The 13,196-nt window shown below is 33.9% G+C and overlaps 4 protein-coding genes across 4 annotated transcripts; 2 read left to right on the top strand and 2 right to left on the bottom strand.

The window, feature by feature from the left end:
* The first annotated feature begins 302 nt into the window (after window positions 1–302).
* LOC124944136 (40S ribosomal protein S10-3-like) lies at window positions 303–2,508 on the top strand. Its single transcript, XM_047484610.1, has 5 exons — window positions 303–409; window positions 490–538; window positions 636–915; window positions 1,023–1,161; window positions 2,271–2,508. The coding sequence occupies exons 1-5, from the start codon at window positions 407–409 to the stop codon at window positions 2,352–2,354; spliced, it is 555 nt and encodes a 184-aa protein (XP_047340566.1). The 5' UTR covers window positions 303–406; the 3' UTR covers window positions 2,355–2,508.
* A 1,146-nt stretch (window positions 2,509–3,654) lies between these two features.
* Window positions 3,655–7,490, top strand: LOC124941340 (monodehydroascorbate reductase, chloroplastic/mitochondrial). The gene is made up of 17 exons (XM_047481644.1): window positions 3,655–3,835; window positions 3,917–4,094; window positions 4,167–4,266; window positions 4,347–4,424; window positions 4,504–4,575; window positions 4,654–4,772; window positions 4,864–4,948; window positions 5,036–5,125; window positions 5,619–5,720; window positions 5,814–5,903; window positions 5,989–6,069; window positions 6,278–6,349; window positions 6,550–6,644; window positions 6,721–6,809; window positions 6,899–6,961; window positions 7,049–7,089; window positions 7,189–7,490. The coding sequence occupies exons 1-17, from the start codon at window positions 3,826–3,828 to the stop codon at window positions 7,312–7,314; spliced, it is 1,491 nt and encodes a 496-aa protein (XP_047337600.1). The 5' UTR covers window positions 3,655–3,825; the 3' UTR covers window positions 7,315–7,490.
* A 603-nt stretch (window positions 7,491–8,093) lies between these two features.
* On the bottom strand, window positions 8,094–9,211 carry LOC124941863 (2-C-methyl-D-erythritol 2,4-cyclodiphosphate synthase, chloroplastic). Its single transcript, XM_047482223.1, has 3 exons — window positions 8,786–9,211; window positions 8,566–8,696; window positions 8,094–8,460 (listed from the first exon to the last, which is right to left on the bottom strand). Exons 1-3 carry the CDS (start codon window positions 9,129–9,131, stop codon window positions 8,227–8,229), a joined length of 711 nt encoding a protein of 236 aa, XP_047338179.1. The 5' UTR covers window positions 9,132–9,211; the 3' UTR covers window positions 8,094–8,226.
* A 1,131-nt stretch (window positions 9,212–10,342) lies between these two features.
* On the bottom strand, window positions 10,343–11,812 carry LOC124942415 (DET1- and DDB1-associated protein 1). The gene is made up of 4 exons (XM_047482921.1): window positions 11,614–11,812; window positions 11,041–11,101; window positions 10,769–10,830; window positions 10,343–10,680 (listed from the first exon to the last, which is right to left on the bottom strand). Exons 1-4 carry the CDS (start codon window positions 11,695–11,697, stop codon window positions 10,585–10,587), a joined length of 303 nt encoding a protein of 100 aa, XP_047338877.1. The 5' UTR covers window positions 11,698–11,812; the 3' UTR covers window positions 10,343–10,584.
* Window positions 11,813–13,196: the final 1,384 nt, after the last annotated feature.

Genomic DNA, 13,196 nt, shown 5'->3' with positions numbered 1-13,196 from the left:
ATTCAAACCCTACTGCACAATTCAAAATTCGAGTCTCATCACTTAATAAAAAAAAATAAAAAAATCCAAATTCGAACCACAATTTTTTTTTTTTCTTGTCAAATATAAATATTTAAAAAGATGTTTGTGACTTAATACTTATATATTTATTTTATCTCTTAATATACATATATAATTATTTATTTTTAACAAAATCTAATTTTTTTTTTCATCTTTACCAATTGAAAAAGTGGGCTGTCCAAATCGAATCGGCCCAACTAGTTTTAAGCCTAAACGAAACACTATTTAAAGGAAAGGCTTGCTTAAATTAGGGTTCCTCTTTCCTGCAAGGTGCAAACACAGTCGGATTAGAGATTTACCCTTCTCCGCCGCCGTCGACGGTCGAATCTCAATCCTCGCAGCAGCCATGGTAAATCCTATCTCTTTAACCTTTTCCGATATTGCATTGCGTCTCTTGATACAAATCTTACTCATTCTTCGTTTTTCCAGATCATTCCTGAGAAGAATCGCAGAGAAATCTCCAAGTACCTCTTCCAAGGTATTATTGCACCTTTCTTTACGATTATACGTCACTAAATTGCATATATTTATTGAATTTCTAACTCGATTTGAATCTTCTATCAAATTGTTTGCAGAGGGTGTTTGTTTTGCTAAGAAAGACTTCAATTTGGCGAAGCATCCCGATATTGATGTCCCTAATCTTCAGGTTATTAAGCTGATGCAGAGTTTCAAGTCGAAGGAATACGTTCGTGAGACTTTCGCTTGGATGCATTACTACTGGTTCCTCACCAATGATGGCATTGAGTTTCTTCGTACTTATCTTAACTTGCCTTCTGAAATTGTCCCTGCTACTTTGAAGAAGTCTGCAAGGCCACAAGGACGCCCAATGGGTGGTCCTCCTGGTGATCGTCCCCGGTAAAACCCTAATCTTCATTACTTCAATATATGTCGACTATAGATGATATGAAACTTATGTTATCTATGATTCTGATTTGAGTTTAATTTTAATGATTTGGGAACAGTGGCCCTCCTAGATTTGAGGGAGAGAGGCCTAGGTTTGGTGATAGGGAAGGGTATAGAGGAGCTCCCCGTGGAGGTCCTTCTGGTGAGTTTGGTGGTGAGAAAGGTGGAGCTCCGGCTGACTATCAGCCATTTTTCAGGGTAAGAATTTTTTAAAATCCTTCTATGTTTAGTTTTGGTGTTGATACTACTCTCTATGCCATGTTTGATCTAGGGTTATTTTGATTGATGATTTAAATGATGGGTCTTAAGATTAGATTGTTGCTTGCTTCCTGAATTACTTAAAATTAATCTCAAACAGTTTCAATTGGAAACACTTATTGTTGATACTACTTACTCCTTTGTCCATGTTTGATCTAGGGTTATTTGAAAACCTTGTTTATTGTAGGTTTTTGAAAATCATCATTAAAGGGTACGGTCTTAAGAGTAGATTGTTGCTTGGATCCTGAATTACTTCAAATTAATCACAAACAACTCCATTTCTAGATACATTTGTGATTCAAGAAACTGAATTTGAATTGGAAACCTTGTTTATTGTAGGTTATTGAAAATCATTAATAAAGGGTATTTTGATTGATGATTTAAATGATGGATCTCAGGTTTAGATTGTTGCTAGGATCCTGAATTACTTCAAATTAATCTCAAACAGCTCCATTACAAACACTTATTGTTGATACTCCCTAGGCCAGGTTTGATCTAGGGTTATTTGAATAACCTTGTTTATTGTAAATCATCAATAATGTGTATTTTCATTGATGATTAAATGATGGCTCTTAAGATTAGATTGTTGCTTGGATCCCGAATTACTTCAAATGAATCTCAAACAACTCCATTTCTACATACATTTGTGATTCAAGAAACTGAATTTGAAACCTTGTTTATTCTAGGTTATTGAAAATCATCAATATAGGGTATTTTGATTGATGATTTAAATGACGTTCTTAAGATTTAATTGTTGATTGGATCCTGAATTACTTCAAATTAATCTCCAACAGCTCCATTTATAACACTTATTGTTTCTCAATGAATCTGGATTAATTTCTAGATCCATTTGTGATTCAAGAAACTGAATTTGAATTTGAAACCATAAGAATAGATTGTTGCTTGTATCCTGAATACTTCAAATTAAACATAAACAGCTCCATTTAAAACACTTACTGTTTCTGATTGAATCTCTGGATCCATTTCCAGATACATTTGTGATTAAAGAAACTGAATTTGAATTGGTTGATGATGATGTTACTATGCAGGGTCCTGGTGGAAGAGGTGGTGGGTTTGGCCGTGGATCAGGTGGCTTTGGTGGTGCACCAGCTGGTGGGTCTGATCTTCCTTGAAGAACTTTTTTTGAAATCTGATATGATCATCATTTGGAATATTGCTGATACAATTTTTAGTTATTTCCATTGGATTTTTGGTGATAGATTATTGTGATCAATTGCTAAGTTATGTTTTATTTTCTTATTAATGAGAGTAGCATTTGTATGCTAATGCTATTGTTGCTCTTTGCGGGTATAAAACCATATTTAGTATAAATTTCAGAAAATCCTTTTTCTTGGGTCAAATTTGTTGCAATTTTATACTGTTTTTTTATCTATATAAAAGTGTTTTCAAATATATTTTTATGTTGTTTAATTTAATTGGTAATAATAATTATAAATGATATATGATTTAGGTTGTTTTCTTGAACAACAAAATTATGGGTTAGCTTGTTTATTGTTTATTTTTATCAGTTTATTTTTAAGGTAACAAGTTTTTATAAAAATAAATTTTAGTAATTATTCAAAACATTTTTTTTTATTTTAAAAAATATCATTCTATATTGTTAAAATAAAAAATAATAATTTAAAGCTTTGATTAATAAATTTAGTATCTAATATATATATATATATGTATATATATATATATTTATTGAGATGATATATTTTTTACTTAGTTATTCAGGGAAATTTGACAAAATACTCTAATAATGACATCATTTTGAGAGACTAGGCTTTAAATGACATTATCCGTATGTACAAAGTGCAAAATACCATTTCACACCGTTCGCGCGACGCGATATCATTTTTGCAAACATTATGAGACCATATCTTTGCATCACGAACATGCGAAATAATATTTTTGTTTTTAGACAGCCGCAAAGATCATTTTGCAAACTTTATCGAGTCTGGATATTTTCCTAAAAGGGTCATTATTACGGTTATTTCGTCAAATTTCCTGTTATTTATGTTATTTGTATCTGTTAATGAATACTTTTGGAGTAGTATTTCTAATCCTAAAAAATATTCTCTTAATAGCTTAAAATTTTAGATTTTAACCGATAGTGACCAAGAAATTGGGTGGGTCAAAAATGCTTGACTTATCAATTTATCCGGACTCTATTAATTTTATAAGAGTGAAATTATGGATGACTAAGTTGGAATTATTTAAAGGTATTATTTAATAATAAATTATGTTTAATATTTTGTATATATATTTTAAATTATTTAATTTATTCTTATAAAATAATTGTTTTTAATAATTCCAACCATGAGTCAAATAAAATGAAAATGAAATGAAAAGACAAAAAAAACGACGCCGTATTATCTGTAAATCCAAGGTGTCTGGATTTTGGAAGACATGGTTGAATCGGCAGGTATCTCATCACCTCGAAGGATGAACCTTTCATATCGCCAATCGCCGCTAATCGTGTTGCGATCAGAGTATATAAATCTTCTACTATTGTTATAGATTATATATACCCTTTCAGCCTCTTTGAAAGCCAACTAATTATTTAACTATATACCCTTTTTCAATCACTACATCTCCATGCCATCAGGTTTCTTCTCACTTCTACTCGATCTCTATTCATCATTCTAAAAACCCTTTAACTCATTTCCCCTCTCCATCTAAACTACAGCTCGCAGATTCATGGCTGCTGCTGCTTCTGCGTCAAATTCCTTGATCCTCAAGCATGGAATCTCCCTGCGATCTCCTCAATCCGGTTCATTGAATCGAACCCACCATCATTCTACTTTAATAAGCTTCCGTAGAAGCTATGTAGCCGCCTCGTCTTCTTTCGCCAATGAGAACAGAGAGTGAGCTGTTTAAAATTTCTATCTTTAACTTACAATGGAGCTCATTGATTTGTGGGTTTTGTGGGTTTGCAGGTTTGTGATCGTGGGTGGTGGAAATGCTGCAGGATATGCTGCTCGGACATTTGTTGAACATGATATGGCTGATGGGAAGCTTTGTATTGTGACTAAGGAGGTAATTTTCATTACCCAATTTACAAAATGGTTGATTTCATGATATGAACTGATTCTTTTATTATCTGAATGTTGTTGCAGCCACATGCACCTTATGAGCGGCCAGCATTGACTAAAGCTTATTTGTTTCCTCCTGAAAAGAAGCCAGCAAGATTACCAGTAAGATTGGATTGGATTTGATTACCATTTCTTGATTTCCATTTTGAATGCTAGCTGAGATCAGTTTCATTTCCTGCAGGGTTTCCATACCTGTGTTGGATCTGGTGGGGAGAGACAGACTCCTGAATGGTACAAGGAGAAAGGAATTGAGGTATCTTTGATCTGTTGTTCTTCAAATTAATATTACTAGTAAAAGTTTTTACTTATTTTTCTTGTTACTTATGGGTAGATGTTGTATGAGGATCCAGTGACTGACATTGATATCGCGAAACAAACACTGACTACAAACACGGGTAAATTGCTTAAGTATGGATCACTTATTATTGCTACTGGATGCACATCTTCAAGGTATGGTTGTCAATTTTAGCTATGTGAAATTATGAACAGAAATAGATATATTCTTGTGTGTCAATATGAACAATGGCTTTGATGGTTGCAGATTTCCTGAGAAAATTGGCGGAAATTTACCTGGGGTACATTACATTAGGGATGTTGGAGATGCTGATTCACTAATATCATCTCTGGTAATAATATTTCATTTCTAGTCTCATTTATTTACATAGCTAAGATATTTTTACATAGTTAGCAGTCTATTTTTGTTGGTTTTATAGGGGAAGGCAAGAAAGGTGGTGATCGTTGGTGGCGGTTACATTGGCATGGAGGTTGCTGCTGCAGCCGTCGCCTGGAAGCTTGATACCACTGTATGTTTTTTTTTGGAGTTGGTAAATGGAATTTGAAAATAGAGTGCTGAATAATTAATATAAGTGTCGAATTCGATAAGTGTGAAAAATAAAGGTTTTTGAATAAACAAAATGAAAATAACTGAATTTGAAGTACTTTGGTATGCAAGTTGATTTGATGAAATGTGAAACTAATGTCGAAAAGGTATTTCAAGACGATTTTACCCTTATAGTAATGTAATTTAATTAATTTTCAAAGGGTTAAAGTTGTTTTCTACCAAGTTAAGTCATTCATAGCCTACCGAATTAAGTTAGGTATTCTAAATTCATTTTTTTTAGCTTAATTTGAGTTGAATGAATCCAAGGAACTTAGTGGTTTTAAGTAAAACTTATCAAATTGACATATTTTTCAAATAAGCACGTAATTTTCGGATTAAGTGATAAGTTGTGTTATCAAACACCGTCTTAATTAGTCATATCTTTGATGATATATATTGGTAATTGTTCCAAACAGATTATATTCCCAGAAGAATACCTCTTGCAAAGACTTTTTACCCCCTCACTTGCTCAGAAGTATGAAGAGCTCTACAAGGCTAATGGAGTCAAATTCTCAAAGGTGAAATTAATTGTTTTTCAATTTTTAATTTTTTTAATAGTTCTTCATGCTTGCTCCTTATTGTTTTCTACATTATTTGTTGAATATGCATAGGGTGCGTCTATTAAAAACCTGGAATCTGGTCCTGATGGACATGTAACCGCAGTAAAACTGGCAGATGGATCTACGGTTGAAGCAGACACAGTATGAACTTCTTCTCAAATTTTGCTTCTGCAGTTATGTAATTTGGAGAAATGTGTTTTTACATATAGTTTCCTCTATTTGTTAGGTTATTATTGGTATTGGAGCAAAACCTGCCATTGGTCCTTTTGAAGGGGTAGGCTTAAATACAACTATTGGAGGCATCCAGGTGAATAAATGATTCGAGTTCAACTTAGACATATCATGGAATAGAAAGATTCATGTTTATACACATCTTAATCTCGAATGTTGATTTCCCTTGAATCTTGAATCCTGAACATTCAAACTTTGGTATTTTTATCCCTTTATAACTAATATTTACTCAAAATGAAATGTCATGTAAATTTTGGAAAATTGGAATAAAATGTTTTTATCAGGTTGATAATCTGTTTAGAACAAGAGTGCCTGGAATCTTTGCTGTGGGAGATGTTGCAGCATTTCCACTGAAGGTAAACACCCTTTCTTCTATTCTTGTTTGATCTTTTGGGTTATTTCGAAAAACCCTCTATTACATCACATCACCTATAATTTCAATCATCAAATCAGACATTTTATTGATTTTAAAAACCCACATTTTCATCAAAGAATGTGTCAAACCCTTAGGATTATTAGAGCTAACTTACTTATTTGGTATTGAAACTGGTCTCAGATATATGACCGGATGGCTAGGTTTGAACATGTTGATCATGCCCGTAAATCTGCTCAGCATTGTGTTAAAGCTTTATTGAGTGCTCAAACTCAAGCGTAAATTCTTCACCTCTTGTATTCTTCTTTCCCTATTCATATGGAAAAATCATAGTCTGATGTTTGTTTAATCCAGTTATGATTATCTCCCATACTTCTACTCACGAGTCTTTGAATACGAAGGGAGTGCAAGAAAAGTATGGTGGCAATTTTATGGAGACAATGGTATGTTTCTCTACACTCATATTGATACACTAACCGCCCTTAGTTTACATTTTTTTTCTTAAATTTTTATATTTGCCCCTGTCAATCAGTTGGAGAGGCCATTGAGATAGGAAATTTTGATCCCAAGATTGCTACTTTCTGGGTAGATTCTGGTAAAGCTACTTTTCTATTTTTAAGAACAATTCTTTTCATACAAATTCGGTTCTCCCAATATAATTCACAATAATTGCTGTTTTCAGGTAAACTTAAGGGAGTTCTACTTGAAAGTGGTAGTCCTGAGGTACTCCTTTACTTTAAATTCTCTGTATAAAATAGAAATGAAACTTAAAAAACATAATTGAAGATTAGTAATGATATTTATATGTTTTATTATGTGAAGGAATTCCAACTTCTTCCAAAACTAGCAAGAGAACAGCCAGTTGTGGATAAAGAAAAGCTTCAAAATGCTTCATCAGTTGAGGAAGCTCTAAAGATTGCTCAAGCTTCTCTCTTATCCCAAGTTTGAGTTTAATTTGGATTATGTACATCTTCAAAATAATAATACTAATGGTTTTGTTTTAAAGATGGTTTTCTTTTCAATCCCATGTTACATAGGATGTATTTGGAAACACTGAGATGTAATTTCTGGATATGAATCTGAATAAGTTTTGTATGAAAAGATGCATAAATCTTTATTGGCCATTTTCCACTAACAAAAAGCTTGTGCACATGTATCCTCACTGTCAAACATTTGGATTAGGGTTCCTATTTCATCATCTCTTTTGAAACCTCGAATGAAAACAGAAAAGCTTTTTCATCTTCTCTTTTGTTACACTCTGGATGTATTTGGAAACACTTTCTAGATATGAATCTGAATACGTTTTGTACAAAAAAGTTGCATAAATATTTTAATTGGTCATTTTCCACCAACAAAAAGCTTGTGCACACATATCCTCACTGTCAAACATCTGGATTAGGGTTCTTAGTTCATCATCTCTTTGGAAACCTTGAAAAAATGACAATTGAGTAAATGAAAACAGAAAAGCTTTTTCATCATCTCTTTTGTTACATATATGGATGTATTTGGAAACACTCGAGATGTAATCTCTGGATATGAATGTGAATACGTTTGAATGAAAAGATGCATAAATCTTTATTGATCATTTTCCACCAACAAAAAGCTTGTGCATTCATATCCTCACTTTCAAACATCTGAATTAGAGTTCTAAGTTCATCATATCTTTCGAAACCTCAAAAAAAATTCTCCAAAGAGAAGTCTTAGCCTGTCTCAAACAAATAACAATGAGTAAATGATAACATAAGCATTATTTCATGAAATTGGGGTATTGTCAACATTGATTTGCAGTATAATTCAAATCAGGACATGATTATTGAAATCCTTCTAAAAAGTATATTGTATATATCTATTGATAATTCTCTATTTCCTCATGAGAAGAATAACAGTATGAGCAGCAATACTTCGATTTTCGCCAAGACTATCCACATTTTCATGGGTTTTCGCCTTCAAATTGATAACAGAAGGATCAGCTCCAAGCAGGTTCGAAAGATTAGTCCTGATTGTTTCTTTGTGTGGACTCAATTTAGGCCTCTGAAGAATCAAAGTAGCATCTAAATTGCCAATCTCATATCCAGCTTCATGCATTAGTCTAACCTGTATTGAATTGAAACAGACCAATTCAATTATACATTATACAGACAAATTTGCAGATTTGCAGCCATGAATGAAGAACTAACAACAAGAAGATGAAGAACTTACAGCTTCTTTGATGAAGACAGATGAAGCAGCTCCTTTCCATTTTGGATCAGAATCAGGAAAGATTTGTCCAATATCAGGCAAACCTAAAGCACCCAAAATTGCATCTACTACACAGTGAAGCAATACATCACCTGCAACAACAAATTCATCAAATCAAAGCAAAATCTCTGGCAATTGAGATAGATAGATAGATAGATAGAGATATATACTGATTACTGACCGTCGGAGTGAGCTTCGCAGCCTCTTTCATGAGGGATGTTGATTCCGCCGATTATGAGAGGATATCCAGGCTCAAGCCTATGAAGATCGAACCCATGTCCAACTCGAAAGGGAAGTGATTTTGTGGGGGTGGGGACGGCGGTGGCGATGGATGCGGCGGAGGAAATATTAACTGCCGTCAATGGTGAGAGATGGGTCGATCTGGATGTTGACCTAAGAGAGAGAAGAGAGGGAATTCTGGTTGATGGGTTTAAGAAATGGGTAGATAGAGGAAAGATTGGGTTTTTAGAATTGGAAATTAGGGTTGAGTTGTAAGAGAGAATAGGGTTTCCAGTCACCATCGCCATTTCTGTACTGAAAAAAGCTTCTTCAAAGGTTTGATCTTTTTGGAAACGATGATACGATGACAGAGAGACTCTCAAGTTGACTGTTGTCTTTCTTTTAGATTTTTTCTTTTAGATTAATGGATTAAGATAATAAATTTTAATTTTAATAGAATTGAATATATATATTTATTAAGTTGTAGTTCCAATATTTTTAATTTAAAATTACAAATTCTTATAAATTTAATATTTTAATTCTATGTTTGAAAAAAAGGGATAAAGATAGAATCAATGACTAGATTCGAGTGAGCTGGTTTGACCGAGTTCTTTACGCACAAATTTATTTATGTTTTTTTTTTATTGAAAAACCCTCTATTGTATTGTATACCCATAATCTATTTATGCATAAATAATTTACTCTTTCACATTTCAAACCATAATTCTTTCAATAGGCCATTGATTTCGAAATCAACCATACAAAAATGATAAAAAAAAAGTTTATAGCCACTCTATTAACCACAAAAGATCGGTTTGAGTCTCTATCCAATTCTCCCAATTTTAAAACGAGCTACATTTATCATGCGTCTTTTCAAAAAAATTCATCCCAATTTTGTTGGAAAGAGGTGTGGTAATAAACATCCATTAAAAATATCATTTTTGGTTAGAAATCTATCAACTGAGGAGTTTTGACATCTAATAAACTGAAAAAGAAAAGATTTCATCTTGCTAGTAGATGCCACATTTGTTTGAAGAGTGAAAAATTCATTGATCACATTCTTTTTTGTTGTGATATTGTCAAGAGCATGTGACTCTTCTGCATATCCTTCTTCAATTTTAATGGAATACATCATCAAAAGTCAATGACTTCTGAGTCAAATAGATTGAATTGAGTTATAACAACAAAATTGCGGACGACTGAAAACTAATTCTCCTCATCATGTGGTGGACAATCTGAAAAGAGAGAAATATAAGAGTTTTTGAAAAGAAAAGTTATATAACGTCTCAAAGGATTTATAGCGTTCGACTCAATTCGAAAAAGAGGAACTTGTGCGGAAAAAAAATGAGTTCTGAGTGAGAATCAAAACCCATAACAGATTAACCACCTATTGAAAACACTATAACCATTAAACATTTAAAACTACACCAAGGGGTAAAATTTTCAGGCATAATGACCTTTTAAAGTTAAGAAAGAAAGTCAAAATCACATCATAAACAAAAGCATGTAGACTACTTAAAAATCAAAGTCTTGAAACTTTTAAAAGAAGCCATAGATAGAAGCAGCATTACATCTGAGTGTACATTACACATAACAACTGTAATTGACACAAACAAACAAACAAAAAGATGTCTAAGTGCTTTGCTTTCAACCTCTAAAGCACCATATACCAAATACAATGCACACACACATAAATATATATACTGTCTGTAAAAAAGAGCATTAATTATTATTTACACGAAAATCCTATAAGAAAGATGCTCAGAATTGCGGGCCATCTGAATTACCCATAGCTTTCGGATGCTTGGATCCATGCTCTGGTGTTAAATTCTCTGATGCAGCTCTCTTCGGTCTCAACTGCAAACCAGAAAACACAATTCATCACTAAAATACCTTTCTTATCATTTTGTTTCCAATTATTCCCAAAGAAAAAAAGGGTTCTAACCTTATCTTCAGCACGTTGATAAATGTGCCTCAACAGTATGTTCCTCGCTTCCGAAGTTATGACTGACCACAAAATTTGGAAATAAATATATTACACAACAACATTCAAGGACCAAGTAACTTCCATGATTGTTTGTTTAATGAATAGAGACATAAGTGGAACTTGGAAGTAATAATATGTCAAAACTATACCAGAATACTATTTCAAGCATTGACATTCTATATAAATACATGATTAAGGAAATGCGAGTTAACTTTTGTTGTCTCGATTACCTTGATTAGGAGGTGGAAGGGTTCGATCATGAGTAGGATGATAGGTGATGGGTGTCATTTTCTAACAAAACAGAACAAAAACAATGAACAATACATCAATAAAGAAGCAACTGAATTATCCAACATGATCAGATATAGGAAAGATTACAGTTTCAGTTTCACATCCACAGTTTAGATTAGAACCCAACCCACTATTTGTAGTTGCATCGAGATTCAAGCATATTATCAATATATAGGAAAGATTACAGTTTTAGTTTCACATCCACAGTTTAGATTAGAACCCACTATTTGTAGTTGCATCAATCATCATATTAGCAAATGAATACAATAACTTGATTCAGAACATTAGATCAGAAAACAAAAACCATACTCAAACAAAAGGAATGCACCAATACCACTAGCTAGCTATTCACTAGCTTAAAGGGGATCAAATACATGAAACCATACTCTTTAATTGTGCCCGAAACGCATATATATATCAATAATGATCAAATCTGGATGGATATAAGATGATTAGCAGAAGAAACAACAATGGAAACAAAAGAAAAGATTGATTTTGGGTGAGAAGGTTACAGAAGGGTTTGAAGGATCCGAAGGACGAAGCAGGCTGAAATTGTGAGGGTCGTAAGACGGCAAGTCGCCGAGCATGGACCCCATCAACGGGAAAAAAGCTGATTTTGAGAAAGACGAAGAATTTAGAGAGTTCTTCTTCTTCCTCCTCTTTATAGCATTCCGGCGTAATCGGTGGTGGTTTTGCCTGAGCCGCTGGAATGATGGCCAAATGGCATATTTACCAATTTACCTAATTTCTTATAGATTTTTCTCATCTAAATATATTAAAAAAAACAAATAAAATAAAATAATTCATAGCTAAAATCATAATAAAAATAAGGGAAATTTGATGAGAGGGTTATTTACCATATATAACATGTTTTTACTAATTTTTTCATTTTTAACCTTTTGCTAAGGTAAAATGTCACTTTTGTCCTTTAATTAAATTAATTTTTTTTGAAATGTTAGTGCCTTTCAATTTCTTGTCCCCCATTTCCCTCCTCTCCACCAACCAACGTCCTTCATCAGTTTCATCAACTTTCCCCTTCATCAGTTTCATCTCATCAACGTTCTTCATCATCAACGTCCTTCCTTCACCATCAACGTCCTTCATCAACAAAACCGGAACGTCTTCAACATTCAAGTTAGACGCTACCTTCGTCGTTTTATCGCGGAAATGGATGAATGTTTAGGGTTTCGTCGTTTAGAGTCTAGGTTGTAGGTTAGGTCATGGAAGAATGGTTTTAGAGCTTGGCTGATTTGTTTTACGGTGAAATATACATCTGACGAAGGTGACGAAGGCGACAGTGCATCTGTCGCAGGCGACGATGCATCTGTCGCAGGCGACGATGCATCTGTCGCAGGCGGGAAATGCAACTGTCGCAGGCGACGATGTATTTTTCGCATGCGACAGATGCATTTCCCGCATGCGACAGATGCATCTTTCGTCTGCGACATATGCATCTCTCGCCTACGACAGATGCATCTCCTGCCTGTGATAGATGCATCGTCGCCTGCGACAAATGCATTTTCCTCCTTGCATTTTCCTCCTTGCAATTAACACTGATTGGGCACTGGCACTGACTTCTGTGAATTTTTATCAATTGCAGATCACATGAATGTTGGTGTTTTTCTCCTCTTTGATGGAGACTGGAAAACTGATGATGGTGGTGTTAGTTCTTTTGTCTCAAGTTCGTGTCGTGGTGTGAATGTACCCCGAAATGCTACATATGAAGAATTAGCTTCAATGGTCTATAATTCTATTGGTGTGGACAAATTAAGATATGACTTAGTGTTCAAGGTGAAGTATAATATGTTAATGATGAATTCTCCTCCTGCAACAATCATTGGAGATAACGATGTGACGTTCTATTTACAAGAACTCTCGTCTTCATTGCCCAATCAACGCGCCCCGCTATGTGTCTCTTTAGTAGAGAAGTCAATACCTTCAATTCAACAAAGTGAAAGACCAGAAAATGACATATTTGAGCAGCAAGATATCTTCCCAAGCCAGCGAGATGTATGTGAGCATCAAGATGTATTCCCAAGGCAGCGAGATGTATGTGAGCAGCGCGATGTATTTGAGCAGCAAAATGTATTCCCAA

Source organism: Impatiens glandulifera, chromosome 6, assembly GCF_907164915.1.
Source record: "Impatiens glandulifera chromosome 6, dImpGla2.1, whole genome shotgun sequence".
Taxonomy (NCBI): Eukaryota; Viridiplantae; Streptophyta; class Magnoliopsida; order Ericales; family Balsaminaceae; genus Impatiens; species Impatiens glandulifera.
This window is presented reverse-complemented; position numbering and strand designations above follow the sequence as displayed.

Excerpts from the sequence above, each read along its gene's own strand:
- LOC124942415 (XM_047482921.1), bottom strand. The coding sequence starts at position 11,697 with ATGGGGTCCATGCTCGGCGACTTGCCGTCTTACGACCCTCACAATTTC. Across the intron at positions 11,102-11,613 it reads CGGATCCTTCAAACCCTTCT|AAAATGACACCCATCACCTA; the intron begins GTAACCTTCTCA and ends CTGTTTTGTTAG. Across the intron at positions 10,681-10,768 it reads ATCAACGTGCTGAAGATAAG|TTGAGACCGAAGAGAGCTGC; the intron begins GTTAGAACCCTT and ends TCTGGTTTGCAG.
- LOC124944136 (XM_047484610.1), top strand. Across the intron at positions 916-1,022 it reads CCTCCTGGTGATCGTCCCCG|TGGCCCTCCTAGATTTGAGG; the intron begins GTAAAACCCTAA and ends ATTTGGGAACAG. Across the intron at positions 1,162-2,270 it reads ACTATCAGCCATTTTTCAGG|GGTCCTGGTGGAAGAGGTGG; the intron begins GTAAGAATTTTT and ends GTTACTATGCAG.
- LOC124941340 (XM_047481644.1), top strand. Across the intron at positions 4,267-4,346 it reads TTTGTATTGTGACTAAGGAG|CCACATGCACCTTATGAGCG; the intron begins GTAATTTTCATT and ends ATGTTGTTGCAG. Across the intron at positions 6,070-6,277 it reads CAACTATTGGAGGCATCCAG|GTTGATAATCTGTTTAGAAC; the intron begins GTGAATAAATGA and ends TGTTTTTATCAG.
- LOC124941863 (XM_047482223.1), bottom strand. The coding sequence starts at position 9,131 with ATGGCGATGGTGACTGGAAACCCTATTCTCTCTTACAACTCAACCCTA. Across the intron at positions 8,697-8,785 it reads CTGCGAAGCTCACTCCGACG|GTGATGTATTGCTTCACTGT; the intron begins GTCAGTAATCAG and ends TTGTTGTTGCAG. Across the intron at positions 8,461-8,565 it reads CTGTCTTCATCAAAGAAGCT|GTTAGACTAATGCATGAAGC; the intron begins GTAAGTTCTTCA and ends AATTCAATACAG.